General features: G+C 40.7%; 1 protein-coding gene across 1 annotated transcript in view; it reads left to right on the forward strand.

Annotated features, from left to right (window-relative positions):
- The window catches only part of L3MBTL2 (L3MBTL histone methyl-lysine binding protein 2), a 1,942,600-nt gene that overhangs the window by 1,869,322 nt on the left and 51,283 nt on the right, over positions 1-21,995 (forward strand). The window contains exon 17 of the mRNA XM_044087125.1: positions 11,003-11,350. Within this exon, the coding sequence (XP_043943060.1) occupies positions 11,003-11,350 (348 nt within the window). The remainder of the gene's footprint in view (positions 1-11,002; positions 11,351-21,995) is intronic.

Genomic DNA, 21,995 nt, shown 5'->3' on the forward strand with positions numbered 1-21,995 from the left:
CTTCAGGGCTATGAGGAGTGCATTAGCCAAATTTTCCTTGGCTACCTCCACGGTTTCCCCAGCTCCTTCCCTGCATACGGAAACTGGGTCGTTGGCAGTCCCCCTGTCCTTAGACAGCGGAGCCCCAGGGCCTCAGGTTACCCCCGCTGGGGTTTCTCCCCCTCCTGGAGGTCCTTCTGAAGCCTCTTCGGAAGAACCCCCCAGGAAAAGATCGTGCAAGAGGAAGCACGTTGACTCCCCTGATGAGTCTCTAACATCCGACACTGATCTTGATGATGCAGAGGGGTCCCCTAAGTCGTCCTCGGATGATGTCTCCTTTGCAGACATCCTTGAAGCCCTAAAACAACGAGGCGGCTGGCAGTCCAAATCTCCCTCTGCTGATGAGTCGGTGTTCCTGAAGGCCTTCGGAGCTCAGCCCTCCGCCTCCTGGGTGTCTCCGCCCTTCGATGAGCTCTTGGATTTGATCTGTCGAAGGGCGTGGGAACACCCAGACTCTGTGGAACCGGTGCCTGCTCGTCCAAATAAGTTCCTTTCGGCTCCCCCTGAAAAAGAGTTCCTAACAAAAGGTGTGGCTGTAGATGCCTTGGTGGTGGCATCTGCTACCCAGCAAGATGTAGCAGAGGCTTCGACGTCCGTCCATCCTCCTAACAAGGAGTCTAGGAGCATGGATCGGTACGGAAAGCGCACCCTCAGTTCAGCGGCCTTTACACTGAGGTCCTTGAACTACCTTACACACTTTACCAGATTTCAGAGGGATCTGATTAAGGAGCTATCCGATACCCTCTTGGGTAACCTGCCTGAGGAGCTGGTCCAGACGGTTGGCTCTCAGCTGGCTACAATGTCGTCCATTTCGAACTCGTCCATGAGGCTCATTTCTTATGCGGCCGAAGGGGCGAGTAGAGCGGCGGGTACAGGCATTGCTCTACGGAGACAAGCCTGGCTCCGCCTGTATCATTTCGCGGAGGCCTTTAAGTCTTCCTTTGCCGACGCCCCCTTCGATGGGTCCTCCCTGTTTGGACCCAAGGTAAAGGACACACTAACCCGCTGTGAACAAGAGGGTAAGACTCTGACTGCCGTAGGGGCACGATTTTCCACTCCCTTTCGGCCTTATCCCAAGGCTAAAAGAGGAGGGAAAATGTGGTTCCGTAGATCTCAGAAGCCTTACCCCTCTCAGCAGGAGGATTCCCCTTCCAGAGGCAGAGGAGGGGGAAATTCTTCCGGAAGACGCCGTCCCAGAGGCGGCAGAGGCCCTCGCAACACTGGAGACCGCGAGTCCTTTCATGGCTCTTCAGCCTTCCATAGTCCCTGAGGGATTGCCCGGCTGTGCAGCTCCGGAGCCAGTCGGGGTCTTTTCTCGAAGCACCTAAAGGCCTGGGAAGGTATCACTCAGGACCGATGGGTGCTTCGGATTATAGCCGGAGGTTACTCCATCCCATTCTCTCACCCCCCCCCCTCAGCCCAGAAAAATCCCGGACCCGCCTCCCAGTCAACGGGATATCGCAGCCTCAGAAGTTTCAAAGCTGCTGCAAAAAGGAGTCATCCAACCGGTCCCGCAGACCAGATCGGATTAGGGACTTACTCAAGATTCTTTTTGGTGCCAAAAAAGACCGGGGACTTGAGGCCCATCTTGGACCTCAGCATCCTAAACCGTTCAGTCAGAAAGTCCAAGTTCCGAATGGTCACCCTACAAACCATTCTCCCATTGCTGGAGAAGGGTGTTTGGATGTGCTCCATAGATCTCAAGGACGCTTATTACCATATCATGATACATCAAGCGTCCAGGAGACATCTGCGCTTCAGCCTAGGAGGCAGTCATTTTCAGTTCCGTGCTGCCCTTTGGTCTCACCACAGCCCCAGGGTGTTCACCAAATGTTTGGCGGTCGTGACTGCTCACCTGAGAAGTCTAGGATTCCAGGTGTTTCCGTATCTAGACGACTGGCTCCGAACTGCCACCTCCAAGCATCTACTATTGCGGAGCCTACAAGCCACTATATCACTGGGCAATTCCCTTGGAATCACCTTCAATTGGCTAAAGTCTGTGTTGCTGCCATCTCAACGCATAAGATTCATAGGGGTAGAGATAGACTCAAACCAAATGCGGGTCTATCTACCTACAGACAGGATACTAACCATACAGGCTCAAGTTCGAGCCTTACTTCCCAGATCCAAAGCCCCAGCCAGAATGGTCCTGCAGCTATTAGGATCCATGTCCGCCATGGTTCTTCTAGTTCCCCTGGCAAGGTTACACATGAGAATTCTTCAGTGGCTTCTTTCAGCTCAGTGGTCCTTCCAGGAACTCCCTCTCAGTCACCTCATATGGATCACGGAATCTTGCAAACGGGACCTTCGCTGGTGGCTAGTGCCCTCCAATTTGGATCAGGGACGACCCTTTGTTCTACCCCCTCCGGTGGCCATTTTGACCACGGACGCCTCCCAGACGGGGGGGGGGGGGGGCATTCCCTGGGCAGGTCCGTCCAAGGCAAATGGCACTCGGAAGAGACTTTGCTTCATATCAACGTCTTAGAAATGAGGGCAGTGCTTCTGTCCCTTCAAGCCCTTCACGATTATCTCCCTCAGGGCGTAATTGCTGTTCACTCAGACAACATGTCAGTTGTCTGGTACCTGAACAAACAGGGAGGGACCAGATCCTATCCTCTTTGCAGAGAAGCCATGAGAGTTTGGGAATGGGCAGTCTCGACCAAACGCTTCCTAGTGGCTACTCACATACCGGGCAAGTCCAATGTGATAGCCGACAGATTGAGCAGAACCATCCTCTCTCCTCACGAATGGTCACTGAATATAACAGTGGCAAGTCAGATTTTCAGCAAATGGGGAGTTCCGTGTTGCGATCTCTTCGACTCTTCTGAATGCGAAGTGCAAAGAGTTCTTCTCCCTAACCCGGCTCGGGAAGAGCCCCATGGACGCATTAGTCCATCCTTGGCCCACCGGCTTGCTTTATGCCTTCCCTCCAGTTCCTCTCCTTCCCAGGGTGATTCAAAAGGCATCTCTCTTGGGGAGCAAAATGATCTTAATTGCTCCTTACTGGCCTCGTCAAGTGTGGTTCCCCTATCTTCGGAGACATGCTCTGGAAGGTCCATGGTTCCTGGATCAGATCCCAGACCTACTTGTTCACCAGTCGGGACTATTCCACCAGTCCCTACACACCTTAAAATTGACTGCTTGGCTCCTCTTCTTCCGACGATAGTCAGGAGTCATACATTGGATCCAGATGGTTGTACACATATTATCTTCAGCCCATAAGTCGGCTACAAAGAAACTGTATTCTAGCAAATGGAAAAGATTTGCTATTTGGGCTCAACTCCAGGGCCTGGACCCCATTTCTATTCCCGTAGCAGAGGTACTAAAATTTTTGACTTCTCTTTTCAATCAAGGCTCTTCAGTTTCTACCATCAAGGTACAATTGGCAGCAATCTCTAATTTTCATGAATCCATAGACCCACCTTTAATGAGCAACAGATTGTGTAAAACCTTCTTGAAAGGTGCTGCTCTATTAAGACCTCCGATTTCTCATCCTGCACCTCCATGGGATCTCGATAGTGTTACGCGCCTTGACTTCTTACCCCTTTGAACCGGCAGCTACATGTGATGTAAAGTTCTTATCATGGAAGACAGCCTTTCTGGTGGCGATTACTTCTGCCAGAAGAGTATCAGAGCTTCAAGCTTTGTCTGTAAAACCCCCGTACTTGGTTTTTCACAAAGACAGAGTATCCCTCAGGCCAAATCCTTCCTTTGTCCCAAAAATTTGTTCTAGTTTCTGCTTACAACAATTGTTAGAGCTTCCAGTTTTTTCCCACAAAGCGGAGTTCATATTCCACACACTTGATGTCCACAGACAGTTACGTTTTTATTTAGACAGGACCAAACAAACAAGGAAAACAGATCAGTTGTTTGTATCCTTTGCAGATAACAAATTGGGCAAAGCTGTCACAAAGGTCACGATTGCCAAATGGATCAGGGACTGTATTACTCAAGCTTATTTTTATTCTAACAAAGAGCTTACCACCTCTGTCAAGGCTCATTCTACAAGGGCTATGGCTACTTCGATAGCATTTCATTCTAAGCTTGCTATTAGTGACATTTGTGCTGCGGCTACATGGTCTTCCCCGCACACCTTCATTTCCCACTACAAATTAGATGTGGCATCTAGAGGACGAGCTTCATTTGGTTCCACAGTGCTCAGGAGTGTTTTCCAATGAGCCACCCGGGATTTAGGTGCTAGGGACGCTGTCCCATCAGTGCAGAATGTAGGCGAGATAGGATCACATAACATCTTTTAGTTATGTACTCACCATAACTTCAGATGTTTGGGATCCATCTCGCCTACATTCCTAATAACCCACCCTCCTTCCCCCTTCCTTGGAGATCAGAGGATATCAGAAGGTCCGAATCCTGTTGTTTCATCTTGAAACATTTAACAATGTTATATAATCTAGTTGTGCATGTGTGCATGAATGCGGACAAACAAGATCTGGGGGATTAGTGGTGGTGCATCCTGGGATAAAGATAGCTCAGCCAATAAGAGGCCTCGCTCTATAGCATAAGCGTGCCGAGTCGGAGCCGAGGGATCGGCTCCGAACCCATCAGTGCAGAATGTAGGCGAGATGGATCCCAAACATCTGAAGTTATGGTGAGTACATAACTAAAAGTTATATACCATCTATTATGTCCTAACTAATGGTTTAGTGGGGATAACTTCATTTAGTCCTGGATGCGTGGCTGCATCGAGTCGTAACTGCCATTTTATCTCTTTTTCACTAACAATGGCTTTGATGTTTCCCCCCCTGGGATTTGGTGCAATCACCTCTAGTATTGCAAACTTAAAACCTACACATCCTGGACTATTTAATATATGACGGGACAATGCATTGTTGGTATCCTGTGTATTGATACAATAGATATGGTCATATATTCTATTTTTAAAAAAACGATCTGTCTTTCCTACATAATAGCTTTGACGTGTGTCACATATAGCTAAATAGATCAAATGTTTGGTTTGACAACTTCCATATTTAAAGATTACCTTAGTCTTGGTTTTGTTTTTTAAAATAATGGTAATACCTTCATATATGTATCTGCAAAAATTGCAGTACCCACATTTTTTTGTAACTATTTTTTGTATTTTATGACATTTATAATAATTTTGTTTCATTTCTATAATTCTTTTTCAGCTGTTCCTTGTTTTATATACGAAATGAGGCCTGGATGGTACTTTATCTTTTATCATAGTATCACTTGTTAATATGTTCCAGTTTTTACTAATAATTTCCTTTACCTCATTAGTATGTTTCCCGTATTTTACAATACATGCTTTCTTATAATTATTGATATTAGCATTTTTCTCATTCTTATTATGTATACCAATTCCCAATAGTGATGGGTATTTTTTTCCCCATTCACTAGATACATAGGTAATTATATCATTTATCATTTTTTCTGGGTAACCTTTTTCCTTGAATAGTATACCTATGAAGGCCAACTCTTTCATCATGTTGTCCCTAACAGATGTCATTCTTGCTGCCCTTATGCATTGGCCTTTGACTATATTGTATTTTACCTTGTATGAATGGGCACTATCGAAATGTAAATATCCATTACTATACGTATCCTTCCTGTAGATTTTGGACTGGAAGGAATGCCCATCATTATAAACATACACGTCTAAATAGTTGATCCCTCTAATATCATACTGATATGTGAACTTAAGATAACTTGTCGTTCCATTAATATACTCAATGAACTTAATTAATTCATCTATGTTACCTGCCCACAATAAAAAGATATCGTCCAAGTAACGGACATATGTTTTGATATAATTCATCCACATAGAATTCAGTATATATTGCATTTCCCAATCAAGGAGAACCAAGTTGGCATACATGGGGGCACAAGCTGCCCCCATTGCCACTCCAGAGATTTGCCTGTAGTATTCTCCTTCGAAAAAGATGTAGTTGTGATCAAGTACTATATCCATAAAGGATGTAAGCAAAGAAATATCCTCTTGGTCCAAACCACTATACATACGTAAGCTGTTGATGAAGCTGTCTATTCCTTCATTCTTCGGGATACATGAAAAGAGATCTTTTATATCTATTGTAACAAATATTATATCTGGGGTCCATAATTCTTGCTTGAATATTCCCAAAAATTCCCAAGAATCCTTCATGATATGTGTAACTGTATTATAAATGTGTTTCAGTCTAGTGTCCACAACTTTTCCAAAAGGGAATGCTTTACTAGCACTTCCTGATATTATAGGTCTGAAGGGTGGTTCTATGGGATTTTTGTGTACCTTTGGGATCCCTGTAATGGTTGCCAGTGTGGGAAATTCAACCTTTAAATATTTGTATAGTTCTTCATCTATTCTATTTTCCAATAGATATTCTTCAAGGTAGGAATCAATCCTGCTGTGTGCTATATTTACCTGATTTAGAGATGATACTTCATATTGCAGGGAATTATTTAATGGTTCAAATATTTTACTACTATATTTTTCTTGATCATACAGCACAATTCCTCCCCCTTTGTCTGCCGCCATAATCCTGACATTTTCTACACAAATAGAATCAATTATTGAGTGAACTTGCTTACATGATATATAGTCACTCTTGTTATATTTATATTTGTTATATAACTTGTATATTTCCTTGTTAATCACATTCTCAAAAGATTCTAAAGTGTTTACCATGGGGGGTGTAAAAGAGCTCTTTTTTCTTAAGTCCACTGTATTGGTTAAAAGAGATGTTTTGTCATGAAAAAATACCCCTAAATTTAACTTTCTGAGGAATAATTTCACTTCTACCAGTGTATCTATTAGATCAAAAGATTTATCTGGTATATATTTCATCCCTTTTGAAAATATGGATACAAGTTCTGGTTTCACTTCATATGTGCTGTAATTGTAAATTTTGACTTCCCCACTGCTAGGTGCAATAGAAGAGAAAGGCCCCCCTTCCTGCTTGTCAGTACCAACAAGGCAAGGTTCTATTCCAGTACTAAGGGAATCACATGTTTGATGTATGGAATCTATTGTGTTTTCCTGTAACTGTTCCACTTGTACTGTCCTTTCCCCTTCCGATTTACTGTCTGCCATTTGTTTCGTTCTCCTTCCTCTAAAAAAGCATCCTCATATTTTTGATAGTACATATCTTGATTCCTATCATTTACATTTTCCCTATTGCGTTCTCTAACTTTTTTAGTATTCCATTTATATGCCATCCCTTGCTCATATTGTTTCACATCTCGCTGTAATTTCTTACACTTTTTTTCAAACATTTTCTTACTAGAATTTTCAGCATAATCATACTGTTTATAATAAAGTTTCTCCCATTGAGGGAAAAGCATATCTTTTCGTATTGCACTGTCCATACTTTCAACTTCACTTAATAGTATACTTAATTTCAAGTCATTATTGTTTACAACAAATTGCATGAACTGTTTACCAAAGTCATTAAACATGCTATTACACTGTTTTATATTGTCAGCATTCATCTCAATTCCCATGGGTTCCTTGAAAAAACGGAGACCCATTGGGACTATATGACTATTCATACACTTTCGTAAATACATATTATCAACTTGTAGTGCTTTGATTTTGGTCAACTTGTTCCCAAAACCATAAATCATGTGTTTCAAAGAATTGTAATGCTCTTCATCATCGTTATATTTGTTCTTTACACTGTTTTTAATGTCGAAATCAAACGGTATATGCATAAACTTCTCGACATTATAATTATCTATATTGTCAAGATTTCCCAAATGGGAATGTTGGTGTACAGTACCTTTATGCATTGTATTGACGGTTACACAAGGTTTGTCCTTTGTACCATATGTCCTTTCAGGTGGGTGCCGTTTAGGTTTGGCCCCCGATATCAGATATATATCTTCTTAATTACTGTCTGTAATAAAAGAAATGTATTGTGGTTAATCCGATATTCCTGGTATTTCTTCTAGCCCCTGTGGGCTTGAATTGTTGGAGTTTAATTGTTGTGTACAGGAATTAACTTGGGTATCAGTTGTCTTATAAATAAACCATGACCTAATCTCTCAGTAACTGAAGCCAAGAGTGGCATTGCTATCTAACTAGCTAATCATTGTTTCTTTCTGTATTCATGTTTAGGAATCCCTACTCATTGACGTTGGGTAAATAACAGCTTTCTGTTAGTACCATGGTAGCCTAAAGAAAGTGGCAGAAAAGTGCCGTACACTGAAACACAAGCATTTATCTGAAAAATTCACATCCCTTCCATATCCCATGCATTTTTGTTGGACCTTATATTTATGAGAGGAGAAGAAAGAAGTATGTGTAGCATAGTCATAATGCTTAATCAACAGTTACTATAATAACTGGTAATTGCAGGTAACGTCCTTAAAGTCAGTGAATCTAATACGAGAGAGTAAGAGTGTCAGTCAGAACTCCATGTTTAACTGTCCTTAAGGTCTCATCCAACTGTAAACCCATTTTGCCTTCATTGCTATACAGTCCCCTGTGGGAATGCAATATTTTCTGTAGTTTGCAGCCTCAGATGAAGCAGCTCACATAAATGGTGTTTTGTTGCCTCCTGGTCCCTTATCACTTGATATAGCAGTCTCTACTTTCAGTGCAGCTCAGTCTCACATCAGTCCCTCTTATTAATGTCTGCAGAAATCTTAGGGCATTCTGGGGAATCAAAGAGCTTTTAAACTTGGATAGCAATAGCTTTGTTGGACAGTGAATCCATTTAACTCTGGTGTGCCTAAATAATGATACAAGCAATGTTTTATTCGTCATGTCTCTGGTGAAAAGTTCTGGTCATGATATTTTCTGTGACTTTGGTAATGATTTATATGACGTTTACACAACACAGACAATATTGATTAAAACTGGTCAGGGAGATTTAGTAGTAGGTGACACTTGGCTTAAGGTTGTGTGTGTTGGGTGAGTTATAATAATTTATATTGCCAGCTGGAAGCTGGCTATTTCTTCCAATTTTTTAAGCTCCATAGTAGTAGTTTAGGTAGAATATAAATACATGCCAGAGTAATACTCGTCCCTTGCCAGTAGCCCCTTACCACTGCAAATCTGCCATTACCTTTTTTTTCCTCTTCTATCACTACTAGAGCTCCTCTACCAATTAATATAAGTATGCCTGTTTTCCTTTGTCCCTTATATTCTGCAGAACATCCATCATGAAATCCTTTTTTTATCAAATTCACATGTTCACTTCTTTCCAAATGTATTCTGTAGCATTGCTATTTGCACTCTGCATTTTTAATATAATTATTTCCTTTTCATCTATACCCACAAGACCTTTCACATTCCAAGATAATATGGAAAGTGTCACCATTATGGCGAGAAGTCAACTTTCCCATCTATATGGCAACATTTTTAAATGCCTGTTTCCAACTTTTGTGATACATGCACCCATTAATGTTTGATATGTTAATCTTTTATATAGTTTTTCTTATCAACATTGGAATTTGTCATATTTTACAAGACTTTGTTTTAATAAAAACCCTCAAAAAGACAAATACATCCCCAGAACACCCCATAACCTGTTAGATTTTTACACCATGCAAATATGTACATCTTTGAATGATGAAGTTTAACCCTCCTAATAGGAACATTTGTGGCAAATAGCTGCTAGCACAGACCATAATTAACCTCAAGTTATCCCATGCTAAAATGCAAGTTACGAATTGGAATCTGATCTTTGTTTTTATCTTTATCCCCCCATGTGAAAATAATTTGCATGCTATTAGAAGTCATTAACTTTTAACCTTGAAGAAACCAGTGTTCTGTCTTTTATTGCCCTTTTATTAGCATGTGTCCATGAAAGTGTAATAGAAAAAAAGAAAAGTGTAGTCCTCGTCTGCAAGCTGAAAGACAAGCTGAAGCATTTATTACTAAAGGAAAATTTTTCATTGTATTCAGTGTTCTCATATTTACTTGCTGCCACTTAACATTTTTTATTAGATTAAGCCAAATGTCTTAATCCAGACATTCACCTATGCAAAAGTAAGAGAAAACATTTCAGGTGTACATATAGATCTGTGTGCTTTTACACCTTTCCCCACCTCAGTAACCCAAGATTGTAGCCTATTAATGTAAACATGCTTTTGCCCAGATTTTCTTCTCTTTTTTCACTGTAATGCCTACATTTCTTAATACCAAAAAAGAAAAGAGGAAGAAAAAAATGCATCTGTTTACTTTAATTACTTTATCACATACAAGAACTAAAAATACTTCACTATAAAATATACAATTTGTATTGTGAAAGGTTTTATTGAAATACTGTTAAGAACAGAATTTTTTTTCCCACAGTTATCTTTTTCTTCCTCTTCCCCCTGACTCACTCTGTCAAACATTAATGACACAGTAAGTTAAATGTTTTTCTGTTCCACACAAGTTTAAGAAAGTGAACAAAAGTCTACTCTTTCTGCTTATTCTTATACAGACACATTTCACAAATACGATTAATGCTTTTAAATTCAGTTAATTTTTATCCATACCACCATTGTCAAAATCAGTGACCCAGTGTCTGTAGCATCTTTGTTCACAGTGGCTTCCTATGAGAAGCCCCATATTAACCATCTGCCATTTTCTGTGCAGACCATGTTGAAGAATGTTTATATTCGTTGAAGAATGTTTATATTTGAGTTACTTTTTTTGCATTTTGTTTTTGAGTACTTTAGCCCCCCACCATTAGCAAAATAGCTCCCATTCTCCAAAGGGATCCATTCTTTATTCCTAAACTAACATTTACTATTTTAGATAATTTACACTTTATTTTTCTAAGAAGAGATGTTCCCTATCTGTTGGAAAGAACAGACAAAATGTAACGTACTGAAAGTCCATGAAATGTTGATATTATAAAAAAAAAAAAATACAGGGGCTATTCTATGCACACATGTACTTGTATGTAACATCAGTAACATTGTATGTTATAAAAACTGCTGTTTTTCGCTATAGTGGTTAAAATTTTCTTCTCCATCCATTTTTAAGGAAGACGAAGTGCAGCTACAAAAGCCAAACAGAAGGAAACCTTGGCTAAACGGAAAGCTGCTGCGGCTGTTGCTTCTACTACTGCTGCTGTGTCAGGTCCAAAATGTCCAGCAGAGGTAGCTGGACCAGAGGAGAACATGGAGACATATGAAACAGGGAACAAAGAAGTTACTGCAGCAGATAGGAGTGTGGAGGTATCTGAACTAGAGGAAAATATGGAGACCAGTGAGTCACTGGAGAATACAGAAATGGGCGAACCTACTGAAAGTAAGATGACTGATGAACTAGCAGAGACAAAGCTAATGGTCAGGACCTGTGAGCCTAGTAAGATGCTTGAACCAGGGGAAAGTAAGTAGAATGTACTCTTCAAATTAAAGAAACTGAATATGAGACAACACACTATTTTCTGTCTCTCACATTTTAGTCATTTTAAACTTGATTTAGGAAGTGCTACATGGCTGTAGGTTTAGAAATGGTCTTTTCATTCCTTTCATTTTCCCTCCTGAAAAAGCCTGTTAAGAGGGTAATCATCATTTTCTGTGCAGGATACTTTTGCTGTCTATATTTAAGTGATTAATTTATTTGGTTAGACATGTTGACAGTCTTGAGTAGACCCCATTTTTACATACATATGTTCATAATACCCACACAATATGAGCAAAAATTTGTACATCATGTTTTCAAGTAAAATCTGCTGCTCTGAACATTCCTTTGTAAACTGTGTAGAACAAATGCCATCATTTTTTGAGCAATATGTATAAATGCATCTTTTTAGAGAGTCCAGGAAGTTTTAAAGCTTACAGTGGGCATAGTAACATAGGATTAGTTTTTTTTTTTCAAGCATAGCTTTGTTATAGTTCAACTCGTAAGTTTGTTGAATCCTGCAGTTTGTTTGTCAGTAGAGTTAACTGTGCAGTAGGAAACACGTGGGCTGCATTATAATGCATTACCTAAGAGTATAATTTAGTATGTCATATCTTCATTTGTTCAAAATGTAAAAGCATTCAGCATCATTTCAGCAGTGTGGAAATATGTATATATAATGTGAGGTGGGTCAAGTCCATAAGTTACTCTTTGTCTAGATAATGTTCTTCTAATACAGTTTTGAACTTACTCCGTTTGGATGTTTGATTTACAGTTGTAGCATGTTTTGAAGTTGTGGAACCCCCGGTTTATCATCAGCCCTTTCCATTTTGAATTGTAGCTTTCTGCTTGTGTTATGTGTAAGAGCCCTAACTGTGTAGCTTCAAAATATCCCTTCAAATCAGATACTCATAAACCTCCCATTTCTTTTGGAAGATCAGCTTATCTCTCATGAGTCTTGCACTCATCCCCTTCCAAATAACATCATTCAACTCTATATTAATTACTGTCCACAACTTCTCCTCTGGTTGGTAAAACTAGAGGGACTACAAATATTTTTACTGCTTGACTGAAAAAGGCATGACCACAAGTGCAAACACTTTAGCCCTCTTCCCAGAGGAGACAAAGTAAGAAGCTTCAGCCCTACCTCACCTCTTGCTTTGTAGAAGACTTCACACATGAACTGGCCAGAGTGCAATATTTGAAGTCCTAGGTCAGTGGCGGAGTGACAGAGGATGGTAAAGGGAACCTGGAGACCCGACTGGTCAAAGCCTCTTGGGCTAAGTTGCACTCATAAGATCACTTTACTTTCCTTAGGAGCCTCAACATTATGCCTTGATAAGAAGGATCCTCAAGTATCAGGCAGTGTGGCTTTTCCTTGCTTCACCCACAAGATTTTCTAAAAGGATAATTTCAGTGGTGCAGAAGTCACATTCTTGAGTACTCCACAGGGCCACACATATGGGAGGCCAGTTGTAAGAGCTTTCCTAAGCTTGAGGAGCTATCATCATGGACTAGTGTGTTGTACATGTACTCACTGATGTCCTTGTTTTAGACTTAATTGGTCCATCCTCAGAAAGATATGTATTTGTGGACTTGGCAGTGTTGACAGAGCTCCTAGGGCAGGTTCAGATTCTTCTCCATAATTGGTCCATAGAACATGTTTCCTCTTCATAGAAAGGCAGGGTGTTCTACTTCCTCCTTTCCATATCCTAAAATAGACAAGACACTTCCATCTTATCTCAAAGCTCTGCAATCCCCAGTCAGTCTGTCTATTTTGTACAATTTTAGAGGGTGAGTCTTTAGAAGATGAGGGATCTATTGATGTAGGGCTCCTAGATGGTGCAGATGGACATGAAGGATGGCTTTTGCACAGACAGCATTGTCTAGAGTCCACTTGGGGTGTCTTTCATTTGTTCTGCAAGCAAGTTTTTTTTTCAGTGCAAGGTGTTGCCATTTGGTCTGTCCTTTGCATCCAGATTGTCTACTGAGATGCTAAGCTTTGTGGTGACATTCTTGCAGGAAATGGAACTTCTTGTATTCCCCTACCATAGATATAGTAGAGAGATTATTGGTTGTGTCCTTGGCTTGGGTGCTGTTGTGGTTGCATTTCTTAGAGGATTTCATAAACTGGGTGAAACTGCTGTCTGATTCCATCTCAGACGATTGCCTTCAATGGGAAAAAAATCGGACACACTTTAAGTTCTCTTGATGTGGAGACTCCCAGGAAAAAGACAGACTCACAGCAGGGGCATTATCTCAAGGTTCAGTTATCCCAACCCTGGCTATTTTGTAAGCCTTCTCCTGCCCCCACCCCCACACTTGAATGACAAGAGTGGTTCTCGCTTGCCCAGTTAGAACAGTCCAACTGCTTCAGAGGATCTGTCTAACCCTTGGCCCTTAGTGGTTAGAAGAAATACACCAGAAAGACTGACAGTCAAAGATGAACCAAGTCTAGCCACAGCAAAGTCACCAGTTGGAGGTTCAGACAATGGCGAAGCTGGCCTAACACCAAGACTCCTAAACAATTTACTTTTTTTTTTGCGAAGAGGGAAAGAAGAGTTGAGGAGACCAGTAACTGCTTCATTGATGTCCTTCTGTATCACTGTTGCAGTATTCGTCACAGTAGGGATCTCCTGCCAAGGACACGTCAACATCTGGGCAGTATACCAAAACCTGTAGACCTTGCATGTGCTGTATGTCATACATATGCTCCCCGACTGCAAACTGGGCGCCATAATTGATACTCCAGCAGACACTAGCATCCTTCAGAGAGGCCTCATAGAAACGGATAATTGGTGCCAGAGCCATGGCCTTAAGCTGAACGCCAAAAAATGTGTAGTCATACCCTTTGGGAAAAACAAGGTACCCACAAATTACCACATAGGTGGTAATCCATTAAGTACGGAAGAGGTAATTAGGGACCTAGGGACCCAAGTTGACAGTAACCTCTCATTTGACACTCACATTGCCAAAGTGGTTAGGAAGACCTTCTATATTGCCCACCTTATCATGAAGGGATTCACATCTAGATCGAGAGGTCATTGTGCCCCTGTACTCTTATCTTATCAGGCCCATGATTGAGTACAATGCCCCATCTGGGATGTATCTTACCCGACACCTGCAGCAGTTGGAAAGACCCCAAAAGTTCCTCACCAAGAGGATAAAGGGTCTCAAACATATGTCATATGCTGCCCGGCTGAAGAAACTCCAGCTCTATTCAGTCGCATACCGCCTACTCAGAGGTGATCTATGCCTGACGTAAAAGGCCATGTCCAATCCGGAATTAATGGACATGCTCCACCTCAGAAAATCCAAATCCATCAGAGCCAGGAGAGGAAGAGATTTGAACCTCAACACAGAATTAAATAGGACATGCTGGAGGGGCAGATTCATAACCCAGAGGCTCCCTACACTCTGGAACAGAATCCCAGTCCATGTTAGGCAGAGCCCCTCACTAGCTCTCTTCAAGAGAAATCTTGACGAGTGGATGGGAGATCGTAGGTTTACCCCGGGGGTCATCTCTGTGTCACTACTAGACAGAGGCACAGTAAACTAAACTCTAAATGGGCGTAGTATTCTCATCCTAAGGGGTGGTGAAAGCCACACACACTCTGGCTAGGCTTATAAATGCCCTAGGGCAGATAGCCTAGTACGAACCTATGAACCTATGTAAAGGGTGTAGGGCATAAAGGTGAGGTATGGATGGGAGTTGCCCAGAACTTCTTTGCTGTCAGTCTGAATGTCATCATCGCTCATTGGTCTGAAAGCTCTTTTGCTGTGCTGAATACCTAGCCAGCAGATAAGTGCTGTGTTGAGGGTTTTTTTTTTTTCATTATTCTTTGATCTTGTTACCTTTTAGTTGCCTAGAGTTCATGTCATCCAAGAAGGGAACATGTCAGTGTGGAAGGCAGATTCCCTGTACAGATTGTCATGAAAACGGTCTTTTTTTTTTTTTTTTGTCTGGGTGCTTCCCACAACTGTACATCCTGCAGTATTTGCAAAGTGTTTGTACCCAAAGCTCTTAGAAGCTACTTATCTTCCCAGGCCATCTATCTTGAGAACCAGAGACTTGCATTGTTAGCCCAAGGTAGCATGGCAGGATCTCCTAACTCCAAGGTCCCGTTAAGCAAGTAGGTGGCCAAGAAACTTTGGCTGTCCAGTCTCCACTGGATGTCCCTGTTGAAGGAGGTGAAAGCTCTGTCGGCCATCCAGCGTCTACATTGAATTACTCTGCCACAACCTCATCAGAGGCCGGCGTAGATCCTTTTTTCCGCACGTCCTCATCTTTTACAGACATATGCTGTAGACATCCAGGGGGAACTGCGATTGATCATCTCAGAGGGTCTATAGAGATTCTGCATGTTTTGGTCAGGGAAGAATTTCCAGGTACTCTTATTGAATCTTGTCAAGTGTCAGAATCTCCGTTGTTTGTCAGAGCAGACTTTCCTGCTAAGAAAAAGCAGAAGACTAAACCTATTTCTGTATGCTCTTAAGGATTCTCAAAGGGAATGGCAGGAGTTTACTCAGGGCCGGTTTAATGCCTTAATGGCCTTGAAGCCTCTTCAAAGGGTTTCTGTGCCTATTCCCCTTGTTGATTCCTCAGATGTAAATTCAGAGTCTGATGATGAGTCCCTGTGCTATTCTGAAAAAGAGTCTGTAAGTCCTGAATCTCCTTTTAAGGAATTGTCTTTTGGAGACACTACAGCCAGAATGATGTGATATTTTACGTGGGATTCTTTTCAAGTGTCCTATCTCCAGAAAAGGTGTTATGAGCTGCTTCAGGTGGATACTCCTAAGCCTTCCACAGTACCTCCTGTATTGGCTGACTTGTAAGATCCCTTTATTGCTGTATTAGCTGCCTTGTAAGATCCCTTTATTGCTGATTTTAAGTCTCCAGATTCTCAGCCTCCTGCTCCTAAGAAACCTGACAGGTTCTATAAGGTTAAAACACCTCCAGACACACAGTGGATGTACTTTGAGCCAAAGATCACAGAGCTTCCTTTTACGTGTTTCGTTCAAATTTAATTCTTGAACTTCTTCAGAAAAACTCTTCACACCTTCCACACTTCATTATATACTAATACATACAATCACATGACCGTAATTATTCAGTTAGTTAAAAATACTTGTTTAAAACAAGTCTTTAAATAAATGAACCTTAAAATGAAATACATAAATGAAGAAGTGAATAATTAATTGCTAAATATCAAATTCTGTTCATTTGTAAAAAAACATTTTATGTTTATAACATCGTTCAACCCAGGATAACTGTCAGCATTGAGTACTATTTGCCACAAAGCCTCCTTACATTCCAAATATACTTTGTAATTCCCTGAAAGTGGATCCGATTTTACCTGCTCTATTATTGAAAATCTGAACTTTTTAAATTCAGAACATGTCCCTGCATGCCTAGCTAGTGCATTGGACTGGTCCTTTTTCCTAATGGCCAAATTGTGTTCATAAATACGTTTGTACAATGCCCTAATGGTTTTCCCTTCATAAAATCCTTCACAGGAATCACACATTGCCAAATAAACCACATTTTGTGATTTACATGTATAATGTCCCTTACAATAAATGAATCTATTTTGATGTTTCAAAAAATAAACACTATTACCTGAAAAAAACCTACACTGCCTACAACTATTGCAAGCAAAGGTGCCAAACCGACAACCCACATTAGTTCTAACCTTAACAGTTTCCACAATAGATTTAATGTTAGTAGTTTTTTTATATGTGAACAATGGTACTTTACCAATTATCGAATATAAATCATTATTGCCATGTATAACTTTCCAATTTTCCAACATGATGTTCCTAATCCAATTCATTTCGTTAGAAATTGGTATGGGGAATGCCAACCTATGTTCACCCATATCTCTTGTACTGTTAACTTGTTGGTTACTAATACTTGCAGAACCACAAACAACACTACCTAGAATTGGACGTGCAATTTCTACTCTCAATAGCAATACTTCATTAAATATTTTGTTTACCCACACTTTGTCATAACCTCTGTTTTCAAAAAATAGTGACAATTTATCAGCCTCTTCCAGAAATAATTTTTCATTGCTAGTCAGCCTACTCAAACGAATAAACTGTCCTTTAATTACCCCTCTTTTCATAAAGAGTGGGTGCAAACTGTCACGATGTAAATACTGATTAACAAAACTTGTTTTTCTATATATGTTACTCTCTATTACATGTCTCTAAATTAAAATTTAAATGTAAATCCAAAAAATTGATACTATCACCAAAATGCCCTATAGTAAATGTTAGAAATTGTGTTGAATTATTTAAATGTTCAACAAATTCAAGAAAAGTTTTTTTATTACCTTTCCATAGAAAAAACAAATCATCTATGTATCTCTTGTAAAACATAATATGACAAGCTAAGGGATGAGAGTATAGGAATTTAATTTCCCACATGGCCATGACCAAATTAGCAAAACTAGGAGCAACTCTGGAACCCATAGCTACACCCGATATTTGCTGAAAGTACATATTGTCAAAAGTGAAAAAATTGTTCTCAAGAATTACTTCCATCAAACTACATACAGTATTCACCTTGTTGTTTTCCATGTTAGTACATGCACTAAGATATTCCCTTAAATATTCAACTCCAATATTTTGATTAATACTAGTGTATAAGGAAACTACATCTAAACTGGCAAAATAAATATCAGATTCATCTGTCCGAAATTGGCCTAAAAGTTCTAACAAATGCCATGAATCTCTCAAAAAAGATCTAGTTGTTTGTACCACTGGATTAAGTAATTTATCTAACCAGAATGACATAAATTCCGTTTTAGAACCACTTGCTGAAATAATGGGTCTAAATTTTAAATCACCTATGGATTTATGAAGTTTGGGAATACCAAAGATGTTAGCTAACTTAGGATGGTCATTGTTCAAAAAAATCATATGCTGAAACATCTATATTACCCTGAGTGAACAAATCAAACAAAACCAAATCAATTTTATTGTAACTTTCCAAAATATAATCTTGTGTTACTATCTTGTAACTTTCTTTGTCACTCAACAATGAAACCATAGCATTGTTGTAATCTTTGGTGTTCATAATTACTATGGTACCCCCCTTGTCAGCTTTCATAATACGCCACTCTGGTTTATTAGCAATGTATTCTAAAGCTTTACGTTCATCAAATGTTAAATTGTAACTTCGATTCCATTTAGAGTTATTTATTCTCCTAAATTCTTGTTCACAAATTTTTCCATATACAGCTAAAGTGGAATTTAATAAAGGATTATATGTGCTCTTTTTCTTACATGTGTTAATCTCAGGACTAGTTTGCACTATACCTTCAAAACTGTATTTTAAATTCAGTTTCCTTAAGTATAGTTTGAAGTCTATTATAAGCTTAGGAACGTTTACACTGTTTGAGGGAATAAAGGTAAAACCTTTCTGTAACACTGTCACAACATTAATGGGTACAGTTTCATTTGTTAAATTTAAGACACAAATGTCAAAATTCAGTTCTTTTTGCGGTTTTTCCCTTTGCCCCTGTTCCTTGTCTGTACCTTCCCTGACCATCTCGGAACTTTGGTGTTCCCTGATTTGTCTCTCAAAAAAGGAACATTTTTGTTGTTGTTATTTCCATTGGAAACCACTTGGGCAAACGAAACATTGCCATTATTATTGTTGTTCTCACATGATGCATTATTACTGGATGTGCTTTGCTGTAACAATACTTCGTCATTACTGGCTTGATTTTGCTGTTCAGATAAAACGTTATTGGCAGTACAAGCATTAGCATTGATCCCCTCCACAGTTTTTTTCTTAATTTGATAGGCGCTTTTGTTATATGCTAGCACATCTCTTTGTAATTTTTTGCGCTTTCTCTCCACTATCGAAGCACAAATCCTATCAAGTTTGCCATCCAGCGTCTACATTGAATTCCTCTGCCACAACCTCATCAGAGGCCGGCGTAGATCCTTTTTTCCGCACGTCCTCATCTTTTACAGACATATGCTGTAGACATCCAGGGGGAACTGCGATTGATCATCTCAGAGGGTCTATGGAGATTCTGCATGTTTTGGTCAGGGAAGAATTTCCAGGTACTCTTATTGAATCTTGTCAAGTGTCAGAATCTCCGTTGTTTGTCAGAGCAGACTTTCCTGCTAAGAAAAAGCAGAAGACTAAACCTATTTCTCTGTGCTCTTAAGGATTCTCAAAGGGAATGGCAGGAGTTTACTCAGGGCCGGTTTAATGCCTTAATGGCCTTGAAGCCTCTTCAAAGGGTTTCTGTGCCAATTCCCCTTGTTGATTCCTCAGATGTAAATTCAGTCTGATGATGAGTCACTGTGCTATTCTGAAAAAGGGTCTGTAAGTCCTGAATCTCCTTTTAAGGAATTGTCTTTTGGAGACACTACAGCCAGAATGATGTGATATTTTACGTGGGATTCTTTTCAAGTGTCCTATCTCCAGAAAAGGTGTTATGAGCTGCTTCAGGTGGATACTCCTAAGCCTTCCGCGGTACCTCCTGTATTGGCTGACTTGTAAGATCCCTTTATTGCTGTATTGGCTGCCTTGTAAGATCCCTTTATTGCTGATTTTAAGTCTCCAGATTCTCAGCCTCCTGCTCCTAAGAAACCTGACAGGTTCTATAAGGTTCCTCATGACTGTTAATTCTTATTTAAATGCCCATTGCTGTCTCTGCTGTAGTTTGTCTCCTCTGACAAGCCTTCTAAACTTTTTCCGTATTCTAAGCTTTTGACTACAGATAAAGATAGTAGGGCAAAGGAAGAGAATTGGTAAGAAGGTTTATACTGCTTCTACTTTAGCCTTTCAGGCCTTCAGTTATCAGACCCACATGACAAGATATACTCTGGCCGTGATTGGCCAATCTTGTCAGGTAATTTCCGATCTCCCTGATTGTGAAGCAAAATCTTCTGCTCTTTCTGTTTTAGATTCTACTTCTCAAGTGGCTTTATTACTCTGTCAAGTGTAGCTATGATGATGCTGATGCATCTTCCGGAGTTGCTGCCTTTGGGTCTGTCATGAAGCGTTATTCTTGGCTTTGCCTGTAGTCTTTATCTGAATACATTAAGGCCAAGTTGGTAGATGCTCCTTTGGATAATAAAAATCTCTTTGGGACAGCTTCTGCTGAGATGTTTGTCTGTTCAGGAAAATGGTAAAGTAGTGCAGGATCTTAAACATGGCTTTGTATCCCCTAACCTTTAGTTCCACTAGGTCTGCTTTTGTTTGGAGGCAGCGTCATCAGGACACCAAAGGCAGGAGGGGGTGGTCTGTGAGCTCATCCTGCTAAGTCTTCTCAGGATCCTGTGGCTCAGAAGCCTCCTTTATCAAACAAGCTTGCTTCTGTTTGACTTCTTGCCGCCCCACCCCTCAGCCATGTTCCCTTGTCCCTTCGGCTCTCCCTCTGTCTTCCAAACTGGCATATCATCACCTTAGCTTTTTGAGTTCTATCTGTAAGGGTTATTTCATGGTGTGGAATTCTCTCCTCTCCCTTCTTTTTCAGGGATTTCACAACCTCCTCGAACAACTCCATTTCTCTGAGGTTCTTGGGTCCATCTTGTACCAGGGAACTATTCTCCCTGTCCCGCCTTGTCAGGTAAGAAAGATGATTTACTCCAGGATGTTTCTGGTCCCTGCAAAGGAGGGCATTTGGAGACCTATTCTGGATCCCTCCTTGCTCATCCCCTTTCTCAAGGTTCCTACCTTCTGGATGCTTACTCTTCAAACACTGTTTCCTGTCATTCTATCCCATGCTTTTCTAGTGTCCCTGGAGTTTAAGGATGCTTACCTTTGTATTCCTGTCCACCCTGTTTTCAGGAGGTTTTTAGGTTTGTCTGTTTCTTCCTCTCATTTTCATTTCTCTGCTTTGCCCTTTGATGCCTCTACTGCCCGAGGGTATTCACAAATGCTTAGCTCCTGTGATTGCCTTTTGCAGGCACTAAGGCATTCAGATTTTTCTTTATCTAGACGACCTGTTGCTTCAGGTGCCTTCTCCCATTCATCTGTTACAGGATCTGAAGTTCATCATGTCTGTCTGCAAATGTTTGGAGGTCACTATCAAATTTCAAAAGTCTGTCCTGACTCCCTCTCAAGACCATGTGTATCTGGGCTGCAAGATTCGACAGTATCTATGCTGGCCTCTCTTCCACCTCCAAAAGTTCTGTCTTGACAGCTTTCTTTCAGTCTCTTCTTCCTCTGCCTGCTATTCCAGCCAGAGAGTATCTTTGAGCCCTGGAATACATGGCCTTTTCTGTTCCAGTTCTCCCTTTTGCCAGACTGCACATGCAGAAACTTCAGTGGTACCTTAAGTCAGTTTGGCTTCAGCAAGGCCACCCTGTAGATTTCAGTGTGCCTCTCCTTCCATGTCTAAAGCAGGAATTTGAGTGGTGAATTCTGCAAGTTTCCTTCAACCCAAGCTTGCCCTTTCAGCATCCGGTTCCTTCTCAAGAACTGTTCACAAACACTTCAAGCATAGGGTGGGGGGACTTCCTCTAGTCATCTGAACATCCATGGTCTTTGGCCCCACCATCAAATGTCAGACCATATCAACATCAAAGAGATGAGAGCTCTGATTCTGGCCCTTCAGGTTTTTCACCCTGCGTTTTCTCCAGGGCCCCCCTGAAGGTT

This window comes from Protopterus annectens, chromosome 1.part1, assembly GCF_019279795.1.
Source record: "Protopterus annectens isolate FY-2018-M chromosome 1.part1, PAN1.0, whole genome shotgun sequence".
NCBI lineage: Eukaryota > Metazoa > Chordata > Ceratodontiformes > Protopteridae > Protopterus > Protopterus annectens.